The sequence below is a fragment of the Lepidothrix coronata genome, unplaced genomic scaffold (assembly GCF_001604755.1).
Source record: "Lepidothrix coronata isolate B3197 unplaced genomic scaffold, Lepidothrix_coronata-1.0 Scaffold212, whole genome shotgun sequence".
Taxonomy (NCBI): Eukaryota; Metazoa; Chordata; class Aves; order Passeriformes; family Pipridae; genus Lepidothrix; species Lepidothrix coronata.
The window spans coordinates 539,199-563,116 of NW_016690392.1; the positions used below are offsets into that span (position 1 = coordinate 539,199).

At 48.1% G+C, this 23,918-nt stretch overlaps 1 protein-coding gene across 1 annotated transcript; it reads right to left on the reverse strand.

Annotated features, from left to right (window-relative positions):
• Nucleotides 1-9,507: 9,507 nt before the first annotated feature.
• On the reverse strand, nucleotides 9,508-23,281 carry OPRL1 (opioid related nociceptin receptor 1). The gene is made up of 5 exons (XM_017833282.1): nucleotides 23,198-23,281; nucleotides 22,662-22,939; nucleotides 21,910-22,163; nucleotides 12,934-13,289; nucleotides 9,508-12,599 (listed from the first exon to the last, which is right to left on the reverse strand). The coding sequence occupies exons 3-5, from the start codon at nucleotides 22,134-22,136 to the stop codon at nucleotides 12,076-12,078; spliced, it is 1,107 nt and encodes a 368-aa protein (XP_017688771.1). The 5' UTR covers nucleotides 22,137-22,163; nucleotides 22,662-22,939; nucleotides 23,198-23,281; the 3' UTR covers nucleotides 9,508-12,075.
• Nucleotides 23,282-23,918: the final 637 nt, after the last annotated feature.

A 23,918-nucleotide genomic window follows, 5' to 3' on the forward strand; every position in this document is an offset into this window, starting at 1 on the left:
CCCAAACTCCCTCTTTCCTGGACTGTTAACACAGGATAAATTTAGACCCCAAATTCCCTCTTTCCTGGACTGTTAACACAGGATAAATTTAGACCCCAAATTCCCTCTTTCCTGGACTGTTAACACAGGATAAATTTAAAACAAAAGGAAGATTTGTGTCTCAAAAATAGGGTTAAACAACACACCATACAAATACTATGACAAGTGTGGGAATTTGTGTTAGAAATTATTTTTAACTAATTGTTCCTGTTAAGTGTCAAATATATATTTACTTAAGAGTGATTAATGAAATAAACCTCATGGGGAAAAAGAGTCTGGTCCTTCTTTCACAAGAGAAAATTTACACTACTTGTGCCATATCTTTGCTATATATATATGTTGCATTTTACCTACTGCAAAGTAAAATAGGGTAGATTTGTAACAAAATTAAGGTGTTTATAAGCAATAAGAAAAACCTCTAGCAAGCACTGCACATAAAGTTTCTTCTTTAGCAGATAAACAGTTCGAATACTTGAACAGAACCAGGACTTAAAAAGAACAGTCTGAAGATCAGAAACACCATATTTAAAGCTTGGAAAGCTCACTCTCACACCCCTTAGCCCTGCAAAGTATATAAACTACTGGTTTTAGGAAGGCTGCCTCAGCTAAAACTTTTCTCTCAAGCTTTCTCCAAATACACAGGTAACAAGCTGGGCTCTTACCTGTCAAAATTCCACCAGGAAAGCATGGGACAGGTAAAACAAAAGAGGAGTGGGCTGCAGGTCTCAGTTTAAATGGTCTCCTGGGGCAATGAGAGAGGGTGTGGGAGGAGATCCCAGGTGAGGCTGCTCAGGGCAATTCAGTTGGGTCAGTGCCCTCAGCATCCCAACCTGATAACCCTCGATACATCGTGATGGCAATTGCCTTTTTTCCCTTTTAGAAAACTGAAAGAGATATGTTGCCTTCTCCATATTAGAGGTGTTAATTTTGGAAGAACAGTGAAGCGGAACACATTTTTCCAGGTGAAACTTCTCCAGGAATTTTGCTTTAGCACGGTTGCCACCTGCTGGCAATGGGGCTTCCCAGGTGGAAAAACCTCTCTGAGTGTAGAATATTAACTCAGATAGTGCCACCTCACACACAAGTTGCCTGGTTAGCTGAAAGGTCACTGTTCATTGGCACTAGGTCTGTAGGAAAGGCAATATAATTTATTAGGTTGAAAACCTAATATATTTCGTTAGATGGAAAGGACCTTTCGAGTGTAAGTCACCCACTTTCAGACCTGACAGTGTCATTGCTGGACCTTTCCCCACTAAATCACAAATCATGACTGTCACAGATTCACAGTGCAGCTCAGGCAGGGTCACCTAGAGCAAAGTTCCCAGAACCACGTCCAATTGGGTTTGAATGTCTCCAAGGATGGAGATGCCACAACTTCTTCAAGCAACCTGTTCCCATACTTCACCACTCTCACAGTAAATTTATTTCTTAGGCTTAAATGGAGTTTTCCATATTTCAGTTTCTGCCTCCTGTTCTGTCACCGGACATCACCGAGCAGTGTCTGGTTCCCTCTTCTCTCCATCCTTTATCAGGCACTTCCAGGCACTGCTTATATCCCCTGGGACTTCTCTCCCCAAAGATGAACAGCATATGCTTACAGCAGCATCCTGCCTTCATCCGTGATTTTCTCCATGTAGAATACATAAGACACGAGTGTCGGCTCCTCTTTGCCCTTGTAGTGTGCAAGGCTGCAAGGGGAGAAGCATTTGCATCGGCCAAGGTCTCCTGCCGTGCTCAGGAAGGGCTCTGGCTCCCAGGAGAGCCCCAAGGTGTCCGGAGTGTCAGCCAGCGGAGCGTCCAACACGCTGTATTTCAGAGCAGCGGCACTAAGCGGCACTCTCTGCTTTCAGCTCAGCATCGCAGCATCTCCCGCAGCTGCTCAGCCTCACACAGCCCGGCACTCTGCTTCTGCGGGGGGACTGGCGAAGTCGGGGTGCCCACGCCCAGGCAGACCCTCAGAGCACGGCACCCGAGGCCAGGCTGCTTCGGCTCCTTCTGGGAGAGCAGAAAAAGCCTTCGAGGAGACTCTTCCCCCACACACAGGGAAACCCTGCATGACAACTCATTCCTTTGAATTTCCTCCCGCTGCTGGGACTGGCTTGCCACACCAACCCACATTAACTGCATCTTGAAGGCTGGAAGCGGCGAAATAAACCCCATTAACAACTCACTGAATAAATTCCCTCCTAAACCAAACATCCTTCTGGGGTCTGCAGGGTCACAGGAGGCTGAATTAGGGACCCACAGGGCCCTCCTATCCTAACCCCTTCCCAGAGAGATGTTCATTGGAGCAGGGAAGTCAGTTCAGCCTCAAAGCTGGGAGAAATTTCCTTCTGGGACAGTCTGGAGTGTCTTAATGGGTGCAAAGATGAGGGACAGCCTCGCTGGTCACAGCAGGAGCTGAAGGTTTTCCGTTTACTCCAGCCCAGTCCAGTGGCACGGAGGAAAGCAGCAGGTTCCTGCCTGCCTCCTTTCCAGGAAGGAATTGGCTTCCCCGTTCTGCTGTACTCATGACCACAGACAGCCCTGAAGGACTCTGCTTCATCATCCCTGGGAGAGGGGGAACAAGTTGTTTTCCACCCCAGAACCGGAATTAGGGTTCATACAGGGTTTATATTCCCACTGCAGGCTTTAAACACAGGCGTCTGAGACAAGGGGAGAGGAGGGGGATTGGAAATGACTGTTGCTTTTTAAGTCTTCCTGCTGCAGCAATAACGGCTGTTCCGATCAATTGTCCTCATCCAAGCTGTGCTGCAGCTTGTTCTCCCCCGGAAGCTCTAATCCCCCGGGATTTAGGCAGTCTCACACTGTCTCTCTATGGCTGGTCATGATTTTGGGTGAGAAAAGAAACAATAGCCTGCTGATTGATGAAGGCCTGGCTATCAGAAGGGTCTTCAGATGAGGGGGAAAAAAAATGAAAAGAAAGATTAAAAATGGGCAAGCAAAAGCTTGGACTACAAAAGATGTGAAACGGAAAAGTCTCCAGAGGATACTGTTAAAATCAATCCAAGAAAGAGGATTTGTCCCTGTAATGTACAGCCTGACTTATCTTTAGCACTCCCCTTGTTTACTACAAGTTGCTGGGAGGTGCTGATGAGCTACTGATGCTCCCACCACAAACCCAGTGAAATGGGGACCCTCTGCCTTTACTGCTAACTCTGGGAGAAACAAGCCTGGTTTGGTGCCTTCAAAGGGTCTCAGCACTTCAAGGTTTGACATTCCCACCTGCTGCTGAAGGGAAGGGGACTTCCCAGGTTGGGTTCCTCTCATGGTGAGCCAGGAGGTCACCTGAGGACCCTCTGTGGGCTGTGGGGACACAGCACCGGCAGCCCCCTGTCCTTGCCCGAGACAGACAGTGTGGGTAAAACCCACCCACACCATCACTGCGGCCATGGCTGTGCCTGGAGCCAGTTTTCAGGTGATAAACCCTTCTTCCATGTCAACTCTGAGTCCTCCAGAGGAGCTCCAGGCTTGTCATCGTGGAGTGACAGGATGAGACAAAATGGCCTCAAGTGGAGAAGAATTTAGATTAGAGAAGATTCAGATTAGATACTAGGAAATATTTTTTCACTGAAAGGATGGTCAAGCATTGGAACAGGCTGCCCAAGGCAGTCGTGGAGTCACCATCCCTGGAAGTGTTCAAAAAAATGTGAGGATGTGTCACTTCAGGACATGGTTTAGCAGCAAACATGGTGGTGGTGCTGGGTTGATGGTTGGACCTGATGACCTTTTCCAGCCTTAATGATTCTGTTGTTCTGTGATATCAGGCATCCTCAAAAAAAACCAAACAAAAATGTTCCAAATAAATCCCTATTGAAAAGCCACATGCCATGTTGCCAAATTTCTCTCACCTCCCTCCCTTTGACTGGAAGTGAGGAAGAGGAGTTGATTTAAAGGCAAAGGCCAAGAATAGTGACAGTAAATATTGCCAAGAGTTTCTTGTTGGCATTTGTGTATGGTAAGTGAAGATGCAGAGGGAAGGATCAAAGCTCTCTGAATAGCTTTTAATTACAAGCCTCAATTGCTCTGTTTTCTCTCAGAAAAATATTACAATTATCTAACAAAGCTCTTCAAGTGGAAATAGACACCAGCCCTAAGCTTGAAGGGCTGTTCAGTGGCTGTTTTCTCTTAATAAAAAAATAATTTATGTCTAGATAAAAACCAGGCAATCCTATAAGTGCCTACAGCCAAGCCTGATGTTCCCTGGATAAACAGATGATGTGAAGCTTTCCCCAGGAGGAGGTGAATAGTCCGGAGTGCACCAAAGGCTGCTGGTGGCTCTGCTAAAGCCCCACACCTCGGGGGTGGGCAGGCATGGGGGCTCTGGGTGCTGCCACCAGCATTATTGTTCCTGTCAGGGGGAAAATAAGCTGTAGTTTGGGGTTAAGACCTTTGACAACAGGCAACTGTCCCCATCTTCAGTTTTCCTGAGAAGTGTTTTCTTCCTCTGTCTTTCCCCGGGATTTGTGTACAACTCCATCATCTCTCCTTGCTCTGATGCTTTTTCTCCTGCACAGCTCATGCCAGAAGAACAAGACACCTTGGGAGTTTCTAAGGTCCAAACCATCCACTGTGCAAGACTCAATAAACCAGCTGACTAAGGAAATCAGAGGACTAAGGATTCAGTTTCATAAACTTAACCCTCAAATGAGATCAGAAGCTGGTAATTAATAAAGTCAGATTTCAATGCAATGAAAAATCTCCCCTGAGACCCAGCCTGCTGCTGCTCAGTATTGATGGAATTCCTACAGATGTAATTACATTTTCCTTATCTGTGTGATGGAGTCAGTGGGATCCTCCAAGCCACGGTCACGCTCAGCTGAGCTCCTTCATCCAAGCTGGGGCCATGAAGCTGACAGCCCCCATTTCATGGTAGATGGGGCAGGTCAGAGCCAACAGCTCATAGAATTATGGAATCAGAATCTGATTTGGGTTGGAAGGGACCTTAAAGATCATCCAGTTTCAACCCCTTGCCATGGGAAGGGACACCTTCCACTAGACCAGGACACTCAGAGCCCCATCCAACCTGGTCTGGAACTCACCCCACATCATCCTGGTGGATATTCCCCAGGCAGGGGCAGTGCTGACACACACTCACCAAAAGATGAAGCAGTTTTCCAGCCAAGCACATTCAAATTAAACCCCAGTGCAGGTGCCAAAGCAAACTGTAGGGTGATTGGCCCTGATCAGCTTTTCATTCCCACCTCCCAGTCACCTCAGGAATGCAGGGAGAAGGGTAAACACCAGCACCAGGGTTGGGCTCATTTTCTGCCCTTTTACAGCTTTTTCTGCCCTTTTACAGCTGGGTCCCTGGAGGCAAGTGATTATCTCCAGGAATTTTAATGACAAGGGTGTTGGAACCAGGTGATCTTTAAGGTCCCTTTCATTCTGTGATTCTCTGATTTTCTCTGTGGTTAAGCAAAGCAAAAGCAGTGCAAGGCTGAGATGAGGGAAACTCCAAAATATGTGAGCAAATGACCTGTGCACACAGAGAAGTGCTATTAATGACTAACATTGAATAAACATTAAATAGCCAAATCACAATATGGGATTATTTTCACACAGAGCTGAAAAGCCATTAATCTTAATTTCATATTGACTAGAGAGCTTGTGTTTTTATTCCTCGTCACTGAATGAATCAGCATGGCATGAGCTTTTTTTTTTTTTGTAGCACTTGCTGCACATGGCAGACTGAAAACACACAGAGAAATCAATGTTTATAGAGTGGATAGAGCCAGCTCAGGCTTTGCCTGCACTCCTCTCTGTGGCCAGGAGAAAGGTGATCTGATGCAGCCAAAACCAGACTATGAGAAGGTGCTGATTTTGTTTCCTTGGAAAAAATCAAATTTCCTGCTTGATTTCTGTCAGATTCATCCTTCATCTCAGTATGCTGAAAATCTACTGTTTGGCAGGGCTGGTTCTGCAAGGCTCCAGGCTCCAGCTCATCCTGCCTGGCTTCGTGCCCAAAAGGAAGGGAAGCAGTGATGCTCTCCCTGACCACTGCAGGGAGGCAGGAGACTCCATCAGCACCAGAGCTACATCCTCTCCCAGCAATAACATATTGCGGATGAAAAACACCCCTTGCTGCAAGAGTGGGCTGGGTTGGTTGCATAGGATATGAGACCTCCCACTAACAGCTGCCTGCATGGGCTCTGCAGGTGGGATTTCCCTCCTGGCACCCATATACTGCAACAGGAGCAAGGATTTGAGAGCAAAGCAGCAGGGAGAAGCAAGGACATGTATACAACATGTAATCCACAAATGATCCAGTCTGCTCATTACTCAGGAAGATCCCAAGTGATGCCACATACCATGGGGAGCTGGTGTTTCCTCCCAGAGGCCCTTCCAGCAGTTTAATCACAGGAGGACCAAATTCCCAAGAATCCTACACATGGCAAGGAGGTTGGAACTAGATGATCTTTGAGGTCCCTTCCAACCCAAACCATTCTAGGACTGGGTGATTCAATGAATCCAAACATGAGAGATGTTGTCCAGGGGGCTGAAGGTGATTCCAGCTCAGTTTGGATATTACTGTGCACTTTCTACCCCAGGGAGTATTTAGGGAGTTTTTGGGCTTCTGAAGCAGAAACCTTGAGTTGGAGGAGGGAAGGCATCAGGTGGGGGAAGGATCTGCCCCAGCACTGCAGGCATCACTCTCACTGCAGACAGGCAGGATTTCTCTGCATTAAGGGAGAGACAGCAAAGTCAGTTTACATGGTTGATTAGCATCATCGTTGCCAAGATACAAAACCATGTTGCTCTATTTATTGATTATTTCATTCTGTGATTCAATCTATCCAGGCTCCAGGGTACTGAAAACAGGAACAAAGGGAGTTTGTGAGATGTGGCACCCACCCCAATAGCAGTCCCTTTGCTTAGAAAAATCCTAAAACTCCTTTCAAAATGAGCTGTGACCTTAGTACCTTTGTTACCACGTGTTTTGAGCAAAAGTGGCATGGATCCCCAGTCTGAATGGGCAAGAGGGCAGGTGCATGGAGTCAGCATGGGCCACTCAAAATAGGTGTGCATCAGCTCAGACGTGGCAAGGAGGGGCTGCAGACCCTTTAACATCTCATCTCCATCCCCCAAAAAACTGTACCAAAGACCCATTAGCATCACACAGCACATGCTCTACTTTCTTATAGTCTATCTCTGTTCCTCATGTGGCATCACAGCTCTTGGGTTATGGACTGATGCTGCCATCTCAGGTCCACCTTCCTTTCATAGAATTCAGAATCACAGAGTGGTTTGAGTGAGAAGAAACCTTAAAGACCAATTCATTCCAACTCCCTGCCCTGGGCATGGACACCTTCCACTAGATCAGGTTCCACCCTCCCCACATCACAAGCCATTCTCCCCACAGAGCTGGGACAGCTTTCCCTCCTACAGCCATTGCTGCAGGATTCTACCCTCTATCCCTCCCACCTCGGCTTTGTGGTTCTCCTCAGAAAAGGAGAAGGTGGGGAAGTAAGATCTGGTTCTTCGGACAGCCCTGGTCAGGGCTTGGGAGGTGAGGATCAAGGGTGTGATTTACCAGCTGATTCTGCAAAGTCACAGTGAAGAAGCTCTGCTGCCACAGAGATTCACACGGAAAGACAGCGTGAAACCATGAATGCACAATCAGGGCTGAGGCTCAGGATGTGTCCGAAGGAGATTCTCCTGTTGAGGGAAGGAGAAATTTGCTTATGCATAAATACCCACAAAAATAGCTGAGGGGAAGCACAGGGAAATGAGTGGGAAAGCAAACTGGAGTTTTTTTGGCGGAGCCTGCTTTGCTGCCAGTCTGAGAGATTCTCTTCTGAGCACATAGCAAAGGCTGCACCCGCACCAGCTGCTGCTGGAGATCCTTTTCATTTAAAATAGAGGCTCTAACTATAGAGAGCAGCCACTTGCCCTATAAAGCATTGCAGGGTGAGAAGCATCGTTCTCTAGGCACACATTGTCCTACCTGGAATTGATATCCCAAAGTACCCAGAGGGAAATCAGAGCCCAGTGACAGCTCTTTAAAGAGTTAACAAATCTTCCTCTGGGTGGGAAAAAAAAAAAAAAGAAAGGGAAAAAAAAGAGACATTTACAGTCTAGTTCCTCATGAAAACACCTTGGAAAAACAGACATGGCACCTGCTCAGCATCAGGCAGCATCTTCATCAGGCCAAGTCCTGAGCTGCAGTGTTGGTATCGCACGGGGCCAACCCAGCTTTGGTCTTTCTGCAGTCGGGGTTTCTCCCACCTGCAAAAGTTGTCTTCAGGACTGAAGGCCAGGCTTTTTGGGGGGCAGAGGCATTCAGAGCAGGGGAAAGGCTTCATGGCTCCTATGGGCAGTGGGCATGAGGAGAGTGATTTCAACTGAATACTCACCCAAACCAACTAACTGCTGTCTGACCTGCAGTTCAGTAAAGGGTAACTCAGCACCTCCCTGGCTAAGCTCTTCCCATGGCATAAAACCATAAATCATAGAATATCCAGAGTTAGAAGGGACCCACAAGGATCACTGAGTCCAACTCCTGGCCCTGCACAGGATAACTTCGAGAATCCCACATGTACCTGAGGGTGTTGTCCATCCAAACTTCAGTGAAAGTGTAAATTCTGCTCCTTATTTCTGCTGTTAGAAATTGTAATTCATGGCGACAGAAGTTGATGGCTGAGGGAGAGGAAGGGAAATGTGGCATTTCCAAAGTCAGATTCACTGCAAACCAAGTGGTTGCTCAGGAGAGAGCTCAGTCACTGGCTCATCCATTCCTCAGTCTTTTCCAGCACTTGACTTCAGCCAGCAGCAGCAAAGAGAACACTTAGTACATTAATAAATCCCATAATACTGAGTAAAGCACTTTGGTTTATGGTTTTGCTATGAGAACTCACCCCTGGACACTTATAATTAACTGAACTAGAAGAGAAATAAAGATTTCCATTTTTGTTCTCACCAATTTTTTTTTTTTTTTTTTTTTGCGAAGAAAATCACCCCTGCTAATAAAAAACCCTCTCCTGATATTTACCTGCTTGGGCAGGAATATTGATCTCAGTGCAGAAAGCGCTTCCCTGATCACACATCTCACTGGCTGATCTTTCTTGGAGAATATGGCCTTGGCTCTATTTTCAGAGCAGCACTGTAATTTATTATTCTCCATGATCATGCCTAACCCCATAACTCCTTGGAATTGTGGAGAGAGTATGTGGGAAGAGCTTGTTTTCATCCTGCATCAGACCACCTCTTACAGCAGGCAGCTGCCTGCACACCAGAGCTGCCTGTTGCAAAACCCAGGGACCCTGTGGAGGCTGGCAGGGTGCAGGCAACTCACACTCATCTCCAACCACCAATTTTCCAGCATTTTCACATCTTCTGTTCCTGTGTTAACTACAGACAAAGTTGCCTGTGACACAAAAGTTCCCACTGATCTCACTGAAAAAGGATCAGGCTGAGACATCCCTGACCCACACAGCTAAATCTTGCAGATCATCATTCAGTGCACAGGAGGTTTTATTTTCCTTTATTAAAGCACACAAATAGCCACCTAGGAAATTGTCATTTACATTGCAGCAGTTGTAAAATCACACCAACACAACCATTTCCAAAGAGAATTACAGAGCCAGTGCTACAGCCAACCAGCTGACCACAAGCCTGTAACTCCATAGGCACAGTACAATGAAGTTCTGCTTTCAGGTTTTTGTTGCTCTTCTTATAACAAACTCCACTGAGCATTGAACAGAATGTCTAAACACAGTCACTGCAAGGGCCATGGAAATATCCAAAAGCTTAGTAAACACACATTTATTGGTACTTGATTACGTAAGATCGTTGCAGCATAGTCATTATAACAAAATCTGTATTAAAAAAACGCCAAACACAGGTATATTTTTTTCAGAGGACATAAATCTATTTAAAAACTCAACCAAGAATGGCAGAGTGGCTGTTCCCTAGCCAGCCACTAAGGAATGCTCTCCTGCTCCCTAACAGCAAGAACAGCAGTCGGTTCCCAGCTTCAGGCCCAACCATACCCAGACCCCATCAGATCATCTGACAGCTGAGGGGCTGAGCAAACCCAAGGTCACTCACTGCCCAACACTGTTATTGCATCCACAACCACAACATCCCACCAAACTCAGCTTTTCCAAGGGCATGGATGCAGCTTGCCAGCAGCACAGTTCTCAGGGAGTTGTTCTTCCCATGCCTGGGGGCTGTGTGGGATTTCCTGGTGAGTGCTTGGGGATAAACATCCATTGCAAAGTGCTTAAAGTGCCCAGATTTCCTCCTCCCCCCAGATTAGTCAGGGGAAGTGATAATTGCAAAGTTTGCTCTGGTATCCCTCCAGATTCCCAATCAAATGCTAATCACAGCACCAAAATCCTCTCAGCTCGAGCAGTTTACAAGGGATCTGGGTCCTATACATGGGACACTGGAACTTCATCTATATTTTAAGCCCAACCATAAGGGAAACACTCTACATAGAAATATAACATTCAATTCTTTTATACAGCATATGTAAAGAACATGACAGCATTAAAATATTGGCAAATCAATACATTAAAAATACAGAATCTCCTAGACCAGAGCACAAGAAATATATTCACAAGAAATCTGTACAGTCCGGACGACACTGCCGGTTCTCAGATTGAAGTTGACCTCCCATCTCCACATGGGGGTCTTTGCTTTGCTTCCCCATCAGCACCACTGGCCACCACTGCCCAGATTTCCCCAGGCTATTGTGCTACAGGGAGAATACCAGTCTGCTGTCCCCTCCAGCACAGAGAGCACTCGGTGGTTAAACTCTTTGGGGAAGCTTTCATTACTGAATGAAATGACACGACATTTCATTTTCCACAAACCTCTGACCTACTGAGAGAGGAAAAATCAATCCACAGTTGGCAGGAGGAGTGGTACCTGGGCAGCATTTCCCACGTGCTCTCAGCATCGTGGATCTCACTGCAGTTAAAAAAAAAAAACCAAAACAACAAAACAAACCCCAAACCCCCACCTTTTGTATGGTTTGTGCCCCACTTATCCCATGCAGAGCAGATGGGACTGTTTTAGGCTGCCACATGCTACCAGGAAGGTCCATGTCTTCTGGAGGAGCTGCCATTCTGACTTCTCCAAAATGGCTTTCCCCTATACATAAATACATTTATATATAGGCCACTTCATTCCTTCCTCCTCTCACTGAGGAAGATCCCCAAGGCATGCTTGGCAAGGTGAAATCCTACCATATATCTGTACCTAGAGACTGCAGACATGTATGTATAGACACAATCTGTCCACTGTCACACTGGAAATACAGAGTTTAAAAAAAAAAGAAAAAGCAGTAGCAGCATGTAAACGAGGAACTGTGTTCATTTACTCCTCTTCAGAGCCACACTCATCAGTTTTTACAGTCCCTTCTCACCCCCCTGCTCCCCTCTGAGAGGAGGGTTTTACTGCAGACCCCGTCTGCAGGAGCTGGCGTTGTCCTCTAAGGCAGTTTGAATTTCTCTTTCCGCCAGCTCCCTTCTCTCCCTCCCCGCATCCTTCCCTGCACGATGACTCATCCTGGAGATGATCTTAGGTTTTGTCTGATGGCTCCTGCCCACTTTGGCTGCAGCAAAGTCTAATTTCAGAGTGGTGGCACAGGAATAAAACCCGCACGGGAGCGTCTGCTGAGCCACACGAGTTGTTAACATCTCAACTCGAGGAGGCAAAAAGCAATGGAAGAGTTTACATTCTGTCTGTCTCCCAGCAGCAAAATTGTAAGTCCCAGGAACGATGCCTATTTTAAATCCTTGATTCCTGAACTCTCAATAATGTTGCAAACCCCCAGGGTTTTGCAGGAATCAAAGGGCTGATTTCAAACACGTTCTTTAGTGCAGGATGCACTAGAAATTAAAAATGCATCAAATGGGCTCACTTCTTCTGCATGCTCTTGCAGTATCCAGTTTTCCCAACCCCCAGAATTGTTTCTCACCTCTCAGTTTCGAGGTCCTGCTAAAGAGCTGTTATCTGAGTTAGTTCTGACGTGGGGGTGGTTGGACTCTGCTGGGCGACAGCCACCATGGGAATTTCCATGCCTAGTCAGGCTGGATTGTTAGTCCCCTCCGAGTTCTTGCAGGCATAGGCCACATCCTTGGCGATGCTGCACATCCTGTTGGACATCTGGAGCTCGGTCCTGAAGGCGGTGGGGAAGCAGAACTTCTTGAAGCACGCCTTGAAATTCTCATCCAAGAAGGCGTAGAGCACGGGGTTCAGGCTGCTGTTGGCGTACCCCAGCGCGGTGCAGAAGCAGGAGATGGCCAGCTCGAGCTCACTTTCTGCCTTGGCACCCAAGCACTGGACCAGCACAAAAATCTGGATGGGAGTCCAACAAACAATGAAGACTGCCACGACCACCAGGACCATTCGGGTGATGCGCCTCAGGTTTCGGTCCTTCTCCTTGGAGCCTGAGAGGACACGGACGTTCTTGAGCCGTCTGATCATGAGACTGTAGCAAATGGTGATGATCAACACGGGGATCATAAAGGAGAAGAGAAAGACGCAGATGCCGAACACCGGATCCCAGTAGTCCACTGGCGAAGGGAGTTTAATTAGACAATCAATTTCTGCAAGTGAAAAAAGTGAAAAAAATCAAATGGAAAAGATCAGCAAACACAGAGCAAGCAAAAAGGCATCTGCACATTGAGATTAGTTTAGACTAGTTAGAGAAGTGGTTGGAGTTAATGTTCTTCGAAGTCTTTCCCAACCTTAATGATTCTGTGATTCTGTGTTTAATACCAGGAAAGCAGTAGCAGTGATACAGGGAAGCAAGGGCAGAAAGAAGAGAGTTAAGACAACTTTACAGCAGAGCCCTCACCCCGCTGATGAAACTGGCACCTTGAGCCCATGGGCTCTCCTGGCCATCACCACCTCCCACCCACTGGGTGCAGCTTTACTGACCGTTGTTTTCGTTCTCCGCGGATCCCATCACCATCGCTGGGATGCCGAAGACAGAAGCCAGTGCCCAGATGCAGACATTCACCACCTTGGCCTTGTGGGGAGTGCGGATGTCCAGGGCCTTGATGGGGTGGCAGATGGCGATGTAGCGGTCCACGCTCATCATCGTCAGCGTGAAGGTGCTGGTGAACATGTTGTAGTAGTCGATGGAGATGGCGATCTTGCAGAGGACGTTGCCAAAGGGCCAGAAGCCCAGGAACGTGTCTGTACCCTGGAAGGGTAAGGTCATCAGGCACAGGGTGTCAGCCAGAGCGAGGTTAAAGATGTAAATGTTGGTTGCTGTCTTCATTTTGGTGAATCTGAAATGCAGGAATGAGCAACGGTTAATGCTCCACCTGATGAGGGGTAAGACATTAAATGCTACTGAAGAGGCCACTCTGCCACTTTAGGATGGAGATGCAGTATTTTCTTATATGAGACTGACCACCCTTCACCTTTCTACCTCCTACAGGTTTATCAACACACAGCTCAACCCAGCTCCTAAAAGATCACATATGGTATCTTCATAATCAGTTCCATGGGCAGGAGAAGCTTATTCCCTCAGACTGCCAGGGAGGACCATGAAAGCCTGAGCCTGTCAATTCACAGTGGTTCTTGAAAAATGACTTCAATAAGGCTAACCTAGGATTTCATCACATATGGTTTCATTATTATAAATGCTGGTGAAAGCTTTACCCAATATGATGATTTGAAAGATCCAGGGCTAAGCTGATAAGCCATTTTGTAAGGGCTCACATTCAAAGGGTGTGGCTAATGTGAGCTGTCAGATCAGAACAGGTGGGATGGCCAGCCCTGGCCAGCTAAAAACTGGTGAGGAATGAGGTTTGAATCAGAAATCGAAATATCACAATGGATCTTTCTCAAGAAAGAGGTAAAGTCACAAGTCAATTCTACTTCAAGAAATTGTTGTCATTTCGATATTACTTTTATCATATGAACTGGCTGCCCAAAAGAGAGATTCACCTTGCTCTAATGGCAATCATCTCCTTTTCACACATGGGAAACGATGCAGAGCAAACCATAATCACCTACCCATGAGACACGCAGAGTCTGCAGAAATGGAAGCTCAACAGTGACTCTGGGACTGAACCTAACATTTCCGCTCCAGGATGTTCCTCTCATGGGCAAAACAGGAGCTCAAATAGGTATAATTTTAAAACTATAGCTCATCAATCATTTACTATACTAATGGCCTTTGCAGAAATGTGGCCAAAAATGGCAGACAGGGATGTGTGTTATTAACAGAGTGCAAGATCATTTGAGGGTTACACTTCTACTTATAAACTGCCACCCCATTTTCACTCTGTGTTAGAATATTATAGGGTCTGATTTGAACTAAAAAGCTCTTTTTGTCAATTTGATTCAGAACAGCAAACCCACAACTGCCCTTCTCAGCTCTGTGTCCTCCCCTCAGGGTCTGAACTTCAGTTCTTGAGAGATAATTTGAATGCTTGGCAGAACATTATCAGTGGCACACTCTGAACTCTGCTGAGACACACGGTGACGTGGCCAGGTTTGCAAGAATAGGAACCAGGGGAACCACAATCCAGACTATAAAGTCTATTTTTCTACCCGCTTTGGAGCTTTAAGCTGGGCTTGTATTAGAAATCTGAAAGTGGCTTCAGAAAGGAAGACCTAATGTTCCATTTGACCTTCAAAGCCAAGGAAAGCTTTTTGAGGTGAGCACTGATGGAAACATGTTTGGAAACACTGAGGTCTCTAAAAAAAACCTGTGTCAGGCTCCTCTTGCCCCAGAAATCACAGGTTCTTAGAAAGGCAGCCCAGATAAACTTATGTAACCAGAACTAGTAGAAGAGAAATGCCAGTGCCTTTCCTTTTGTGGTAGGATGAACAAGCAAAACACTTTGCAAATCCAACTCAACAGGCAGCTGCCAGGGCTTTAAGCTTTGGAGTTTCCTAAGCAGGATTACCACAGACTCCAGTGCCCTGAACCTCAGAGCAGCATCTCAGGGTAGGCAAGTTTTCTTTTTGTGTTTGAACACTTGCAGCTGGGCCAAACATGGCAAAGTACTCAGGGGGATGAGGTAGGTCTGTTAAGTGGGTTCAGTCACCTTCCCCTCTAGGTCAGCAGAGGGGAATTAAAATGAAGAAGATCAAATCACTGTTTTTTTATCAGCCCCCATAAAAATAAGTATTGTCAGCTCAGACTTTAGGAAATGATTCAGTCACCTAAGACTGTGCTAGCAAAGGTCTCCTGGGAGGTGTGGCCTTCTCTGCATACCACAGACTGGCTGGGCTGGCTCAAGCTTCCCAAAGGTCAAGGTTGTTGCAGTCCATCCTTTCAGGGGGACTGGAGCTGGAGGCAATTCATCAACATGTCTCTAACACTGGCTGCTCTTACTGACGTTATAACTCAAGGGAATAGCAATTTGGAGCAATGATGAGTGACTTGACAGCAAAACAGTCTGCTGCTTCCTTCCTCACCACCTCCTTGAGGTGATGGCAGAGCCACCTTCCCTCGCTCCCTCCAACATGGGGACACACTGAGGTGACTGGCCCTTACCTCCTTCAACCCATCTTCTAGTGGATTTTAAGCTGATTTTATGCTCTTGAAAGGTGGGGAAATTAATTTACACCTAATTAATTACTTCTACTCCACTTTCTCTGCATGCTGAGAGCCAACAGCCATTACCCCAACCAAACAATGTTCCCAAACATTTCCAGAATGTTCAGTACAAAAAAAAATCAATTAATCGCTTCTCTGTGGATTAATCTCTTTTTCTTTTCCTCCAGGAACTGAGAGTGTTCTTTTTCTTAATCTGCACCAAAAAAAAAAGACAAATTAAACTCTTGGGCTTTAGGAGGCACCTCAGTTTCCTCCCCCCGTGGCACAGCTCTGCTGCAGATAAGCCTGTGGCCTCCACGGAGGACATTAGTTCCCTGCTGAGCCACTTTCTTCCACTCTGTCATGGAGGTAATTTCCTAATGGAGCATCTCCCACAGAGTGGTTCTTAGCTCTTCATCCAGCTCCACCTTTGTCACAACAGTAATTGCTCTGCAGTCCTGTTCTCTCAGATGCTGAAGCCTAAGAGAAAAAATGCCTGGATATCATCTCAGCACATGTCTTCCCTCTCCTTTTTTGATGAGTGGACTTCAAGCAACAGTACCTGGAACAAAGCTGGACTTCAGCAAAGGGAAGATGCGATCTGGGAGTGAAGATGGGTAGGACACAACTGTCTGGGTTTTAAGGCCCTGTTTCTCACAAGGATGGATTCTGTCCCTGGCTGAGACTCAGGGGAGCTGCAGACCTGTTTTTCCTACTTTCCCTCTTTTCCACCCAGCCATGGCAAGGCTGCAGGACAGTGAGCCACTCTGGATGCCCTAAGGCTAAGAACCAGCTGGCTGCAGCAAAACTGCAACCCAAAATGGGGCAGCAGACACTGGGACAGAGGGACCAGAGCAAAGCCTGAAGCCACGGGGAACACTGAGCATTATCTCCAGGAGCTCTCTGCCTCCTGGAGTCTCTTGATTTTCATATTCATAGCTCCAGCTAATTGGGATGCAGACAGTGCTGTTCACCTTGAGCAGCTCCCTCCATCCCCACCTCACACCCTGGCAGCAGTGCCAGCCTTTGCCCTAGTCCCTGAACATGCACCTGGGAGCAAAACAGAGCATAAAAGGCTCAGGGAGAATTTTTACTGAGCTACTCCCACCCTGTGATGGTAGAAATCAGCCCTGGTTCTCTCACATCTCTGCTCCCAGCCTGCTTATAGCCCACAGGTTGTGTGAACCTGCTATTTGATCTGGCACGCACCATCGTGATTTGTGTCCCCCCAGCCATACACCCACACTGTGCTCCCCACATCCCTGCTGCTCTGGTCACCATTTCAGAGCCCCCTCAGCCTCAAACTTCTAACCAGCTCGAGATTATTTATTCTTAATGGTTCAACAGGCCCTGAAAAAATACAGAGAGTTTGAGAAGGACAAATTTAAATTACTTTGGGCTCTGAGGCCAGACACTACAGCAAAAGCAGCCACCAACACAGCACCTAAAAGCCTATAAATTACACAGCAGGACAGGGACTGACTAGCAGGGGTTAGTTAAGGAATTTGCTGCCAGCCAGGGTGAGCACACACTTTGGGACAGATGATTTTCTTGCCCTTGAATCTCACCACTGTGTCCAGTGACAACTATAAAAAACAAACACTGCCCTCCTCTTCTGGGTGCTCTCTGGGGACCAGTGTGGGTGGGGACATCACATGGCCCCGAGTGTTGCCATGCCAAGGGAGGAGGCTGGGTGGCTGCAAAAGCCTCAGTAGCACAGCCAGGGGCTCACAGGGATGCTCCCACATCCCTGAGCAGGTGCTTAGCCACTAGGAATGGTGCTCTGGTGTGAGGAGGGCATTCATCAGCCTCCACCCTGCAGCAAGATGCTCTTGTCCCAGTTCATGGGTCAGATCTGCCTCTGCTGAGTTGCTCGTATCCAACACGCTGCTGGGAATTGCCCAGTCCATGAAAAACACTGGGAACTGAGTCCCACACTAAACATCACAGAATTACTGCTGCACATGGGCAACTCTTTCACCCATCTCACCAAAGCCAGGTGAAACAAAGAGCCCTCCTAACTGGAGCCACAGGATCTGTATTAGTAGGGACCAGACATGGTTCCTATGAGTCATGTGGCTGAGCCCAGCTCACCTGGGCTCGTGGGGACCCAGAAATCAGGGAGCTGCAGACCTGTCCTGTGCAGCCACTATCACAGCAGGTTCCTCTCCTGCTCACCTCACCATCCTCTCCAGGGCACAGAGCCCTCAGTGTGGCTTTCACTTCTATATAAATTGCAAGAATTGTCTATTTATTCTATATTTTTTTCTAGGAAAAACTAAGAAGGACTCAGATGGCTCCACCATCACACTGGGTCCCCTTTGCATTAAGCTCCATTTCAGCTCTGAGACACTCAGCTGGTCGAGGCTTTTCCCTTAGAAAGCTTTCTATTAAGAAATCAGCATCTCTGTAATGTCATAATTAACTTCATTTTCCCTGTCTCATCACAGCCAGCTGCCCTCACCCCTGTTCTCAGGGACTGTGGCAGTTTTCAAGCAGAATAACAGCTGGCACAGCATCCCCGGGCAGGATCGTGGTGCAGGCACCCCCCATCACATCCTTCCTCCTTCACCTAGAAGCAGCAAATGAAAGTCTAGGAGCCTGTCAGCCCTCATCTGCCTGAAATATTGCTTAAAATGCTCTGAAAAGTGTTCTTCAATAGAGAGAGCTGAGCATCCCCAGTACTTTGCTGGGCTCCCAACAGAGAGCAACCATAGTAAAGAGTGCCCAAGAAATGAGGCATCATCATTCCCATGGGGGCCTGAGCCGGAGGAAAGGAGTCCTCCAGGCCATCACTGCTGAGCATTGTAGCAGCACGATGAAGCTGGGGACAACAGAGGAGTCCCTGGACCAGAAGCTGCATGTTGTCCTTTCCCTGGCACAGGAGTGGCTGGCAGCAGTCCAGGGGTCTCTGTCACAGCCCTATAACAACACCTGTGTCAGCATCACCTCCGGCCCCATGAGTCACCCACCCCCAGGGCCACTGAAAGAACAATCCATCCTCCTTCTCCTTTGCTTTCCTTCCTAAAAACAAAGCTCTTGGGCAAGCAGCCTTGCAGAATTCAGTTAATAGCTAAGAGGGATCTCAGCAGCCTTTTTCCCTTCACTCTCCCCCCAAACCCTCTGTTCAGCTCCTCGTTTCACATTCATTAAAAAGAAGAACAGGAAATATATGCAGAAGAGAGCAAACAGCAGAAGGAGGAGGGAGGGGAGGCATCATCCCTGCTGGCAAGGAGCTCCACGATGAGCCAGCAGAACAAAGCCACAGATGAGGCAGGTTCCCACAACAGGCCCTTTACTGTCTAGGAAATTGTGCTCCTGACGAGAGCCCTTCTCCATCTTACCCAATTAGTGCTGCTCAGCACTGGAAGGGACTGACAGCCACATGATGACTGTCTCTAAATTAATCATTCCAAATTTTAAATCACTCCAAATATAATAGAGATGTAGGCTGGGTTCTATAACACAGGGGAAAACCTAGAGGAGGCTTTGAATTTCTACTTTCGTGTGAAGTACTGGGAGATTTTAAAACTTTTCCCTCAGTGCTGCAGAAGACTCATTCAAAAGGAACAAAAATGAGCCTTTCTGATGCCTCCAATTTCCTCGAGTACAGGTATTAGAGTCTTCTTATTTCCCAGCTCCCTCAAAACCAGGAAACAATTACTGTTTATGGCATTGTACCATTCTTTTTGTGGAAGATAATACACGATTTTCTTATGGGCTGTGTAATATGTTGAAGTCTGGTTATCCTTGCTGAAGCATGGAAAAAAAAAAAACAACCAGCTTTCATAGGCTGCACCATATCTGCAGGTGACAAGGGTGCAGCACAGAGGGTTTGCCAATCATTTTTCCATTAATGGAAGAGCTATATCATTAAGAGTTCCAAAAGCCCATGTTGACTTACCAGCAACCAATTTTCAGCCTACTGAAAAAACAGATGCTACTCAAGGCATGAAGCCTCAATGCCCCAATCTGAGGAGAAAAACCTGTGTTTGAGAAGTTCATCAGCATCTTCCTTGTACAGCCACTGATTTGGCAGCTCTGCATCAATCCACATACATGGCAAGGGTAAGAATCTGGGATACTGAGCTCAGTTTATTCCCACACCTGCTCCTGACCTCAACATACAGAACAAGGAGAGAAGAATCCTGAGCAGAGATAACCAGAAGCTGTAGTTACTCACCAACCTAAGAAGGGTCATTTCCTTGGGTATAACTCAGCTCAATACTGAGCTCCCAGGGGACACAGATGGGGAGAACCAGTGGGAACAGCAGGTTCTACACATGCCCCAGCTCAGTTATAACTTCCCCAGCACATGCTTTTCAGGGGGGCACACCAGACTCACATTGAAGGGTTTTTGTTTTGGTTTTTTGTTTTTTTTTTTTTTTTTTTTAAAAAAAAGGTGAATTTCCCAAAAGGAGTACCCAAATAATCAAAATGTCTGTTGGCACCTTTTATTTTTTTTTAATATATAGGGGTTTTTAGATAAAGGGAAATAGAGAAATGGAAAATGGCTGGGGGAGATGGGGGTGGCACCTTTCTTCAGTTTTCAATTGCTTAAACCAAGTAAAACCAGAGGACACACGAACAAGTTAAGTTCCAGGGGAAATTCCAGTGCTGAAATCCCACTTCCTTTTCCTGAGTGCCATTTATCCAACTGGAAGGTATCAAAGTCAAAAAGATGTGGAACAGAAGCTGCCACTCTGCACGCATGGCCACGGCACAGGTACACCCTGACCAGGATGCTGTCTTGGGACACTGATGTTATTTGTGATACCCAGTCACAGCCCTGGGCTGGGGCCAGCAGGATCCAGCTGCTCACATCCCACAAGACCTCTGCAGACAGGGAGATTTCTGCCAAGACTTCTTGTTACACATCTAAGGCTCATGCACGGGGTAAGGACTCCCTTCCTCTGCACACACGCTGGCTGGCATTCCCATGGAGCTGCATCACTGTCAGACAAGGACTTCTAACTCCCAGAGCCTCACTACTCACCACACTTGGACACACCCACAAACTACTCAAATGACTGCTACTACACTGAACAGGAACACGAGCTCTCCAGACATGTCATCAGTTTACTGCAAACCTGCTCTCTGCATCTGCAGCTCACCAGGGCTAATGGGATCCCTTCTCTCTGCCATGAACTCCTCTGCAAAGAGAGCACAGATAGGCAGCCTGATGAACAGTCACCTCACTCTGCCCTTGTACAGAGATTTAGCCTCCCTTCACCGACCTCTGATACCAGAGACTTGAATTTTGCAGCATCTCCTGCAACCAAATTGTGTGTATTCAGGGGAAAGATGCTTTGGAAGCACTTGGGCTCCTGGTAGGAGCAAGACAATCTCATCAGTGTCTGAATACCTGCTAAATATTTGCATTTTCTGTTGGAGGATTCAACCCGTCTTTTTTGTGCTGGCAGCATCCACCTGCAGCAGGAATTTGCTCCAAGACATGGATAAAATGGAAGTTCCCTCCTTAACATGAAGGATGCAGAGATCAGAAGGGGGGTGCTGGGATTTAGCACAATCACAGCCCTAATAGCTGCATAAACTTATTCTGTGCTTACAAGGGGAACAAGGTTTCTGATTCCCAGAAATAAGGGGGGGTTTGAACCACAACAGTGTAGGACAGGGACACTTAAAATGCCAGCAGTGTGCAGGGAGGCTGGACTGGTTCATGGTCCGTGCTCTGTCCCTCTGCAAAGGTCCCCCCACTCTCCTGACTTCAGCACAAGAAGTCAGAGAAGTTGCCTTCAACTCTGCAGCATCCTGTCACATCTTATTCATGTCTACAGCTTCCAAAGGGTTGAAAGACTTACATTCCCGATTTTTCCCCTGTACAATTAAGGCAGAGCCTCTGCACATGCCATTCCCCTTGCAACAAGGTTCAGCTTTGGAAAGAGCCAGGTCCCAGATGGAACAGCACCTGCAAACACAGCTGGGGTGCCGGACACAGCCCAGGAAGGAAAGGTCCCATTAAGGAGCCAGCACAGCCTGGCAGCAAAACCCTTCCAGCTCACTGCCCTCTTTAGGGACATCCAGTTCGCTCCAAAAAAAACCCACAAAATATTTTTTTTTTGAGCAGCTCTGCTCTCTCTGTTCCATTCTCTGAGTTAAACTTTAGGAGGCACCAGAGGGCAGCTGAAAACTGGTGGAAACCTTCATCACAGCCTAGGAAGGGTTAAAAAAACAAATAAAACCAAAACAATGTAGCAAATGCTACATCATTACCACTAAAGCACATCACAAACACCAGGGAAGCACCTGCCTGCTTCACCTGCAGCAGGGATTGAGGGAGGGAAGGTCTGCCCCTCTCCCAGCCTTCCCTGGAGCCTCCCTGCGTGTCCTACCTGACGATCACATACATGACGGAGCAGTTGCCCACCAGCCCCACAATGCACACGATGGAATAGACAACCACGATGGTGATCTTGATGCTGAGCGGCAGGAAGCTGTCCCCCGTGCTGTTGTTAAACCAGTTGCTGGGGAGAAAGCTCAGGTTGAGCATGGAGGAGTCATTCAGCAGCTTTCTCAGGTCAGGGTCTTCAAAAATATGGGCGGGGAAGAGCGGGTCCATCCTGAAGCACCAGCCTGCGCCAAGGACCTGGGGCACCAAGAGACAGTTTTAAGATCTGCTGATCAAACGGGTAGCACGGGGCTGTGGCAAAGCGTGTGCGTGAGAAGCGCTGGGGAAGGATGATTTATTACCCGGGAGAAGGATGATTTATTGCCGGGGAACACAGCCCCCCCTCGAGCCTTCCCAGGAGCATTCTGATGGTCTGCAACCCTGAGAGCCCGGCGCATCCCGGGCACACCGGGATCGCGCATATCTCCACACGGCCGGCGCAGGGGACGCGCGGGCTGCGCACGCCATCCCTCCCAAGGGCTGGATGCTCCCACCTGCCTCTCCCATCCCTGCGGGCCGGTGAGTCCCCACACGCGGCTTTGTGCCCCCAAACCTTCCACTGCCCCCCCGCTGTCCCCCGCGAGCCACCGCAGCCTCCCACTGGAGCACAACCTCTCCCCCCCAATCCTGGTCCATATCCTAATAAAACGGCAGGAAAAGCCCAAAGTTGGAAATAAACCCCAGTTGGCTCCGTACCTGTGGCGGGTCCACTCTAGCGCAGCTCCGGACCAGGCTCCGCTCCCCGCGGCCGCATCCAGCACCCCCGGGCCGGGGGATGAGGGGGGACACGGGACAAAGCCGGGGGCTCCGCAGGTGGAGGAGGGGAAGGGGCTGCTCTCCCAGGCAGGGATGCTGCCAGCGCAGGGGGCTGCACCCCGGATCCCACGTTTTTAAGGAAAAGGGAGGGATGAGAGAGAGGGAGGGAGGGAGGACGGAGGGCGGCTGGGCAGAGCCAGGCTGCCGGGCTGCTCCCACTGCGTAAGAGAAAAGCGGGAGGGGGAAGGAAGAAAAGAAGCGGGGGGAGGGGGGGGGGGCAGAAATAATAAATTACCAAACGCGGCAAAGGGAAGGCGAGCCCACACCTGCGAGACACGGGCAGCGTCCTCCCCCCGCCCCGCAGGCGCCGGGAGCTGCGGTGGCCTCCCCGTCCCACCCCCGGCACGGGCAGGGGGGGTCAGCACCCCCCAACCTCCCCAAACCCTTCCTGCCGCAGCCCTCGACCCGCAGCCTACCTGGGATGGGCTCCCAGCCGTAGACGCTGGGAAGAAGGGAAGAATCGTGGAAGGGTGCTGAGGAGATAGGGATTCGGGAAGCAGATTCCTCCCTCCTCTGCAATTGTGCAACCTGATCGCTGTGCTAGCGCAGGAGCAGCGGAATGGGGAATCTGACCTAGAAATTGGCGAAAAAATACAAGGAGGAATGAGAATTAGGGGGAGAAAATTGTTATTATTTAGTAATCTTCTAGCAGCATTAACTAAAGGTCATTTTTTGCAGCGCAAACCATCCTGCACTTCACATCAGAGTTAGAGTAACACATATATTCCAAGAAGCTGCAGTGGTAAATTCATTACCTCAAGGTGGGGTGAGCCACAAAGACCCCACAGGTACCTGCAGTTCCCAGTCTGGCTGTGAGATATTGACCCTCATAAACTCGGTGCCCGAGAGCTGCAGAGTCCCCCAGGTATGCCACCCCTCAGACAGGTTGCACAGAGGCATTTGGGGGCCACCCCCAGTTTAATCCCAGATCAGAGGTGGATTGACTACTGAGAACTAGAGCCTCATGGTCTGGTGCCTCTGGCCATCTACAGTGTTTCTCCAAAGAAGCCATTTCCCAGCAATCTGAGGAAATCTCCCAGTGTTGGGGACATAAGCAGAGACACACGGGGCAGATTCAATCTGGGGCACACTGTTATTGCCCAGGAGATGGAGAAAAGGGACATGAGCTCTTGCAGC

Coding starts and splice junctions, on each gene's coding strand:
- OPRL1 (XM_017833282.1), bottom strand. CDS start 22,136: ATGGACCCGCTCTTCCCCGCCCATATTTTTGAAGACCCTGACCTGAGA. Junction 13,290..21,909: donor GTCATGTATGTGATCGTCAG/GTAGGACACGCA, acceptor CCTGCATTTCAG/ATTCACCAAAATGAAGACAG. Junction 12,600..12,933: donor CGCGGAGAACGAAAACAACG/GTCAGTAAAGCT, acceptor TTTCACTTGCAG/AAATTGATTGTCTAATTAAA.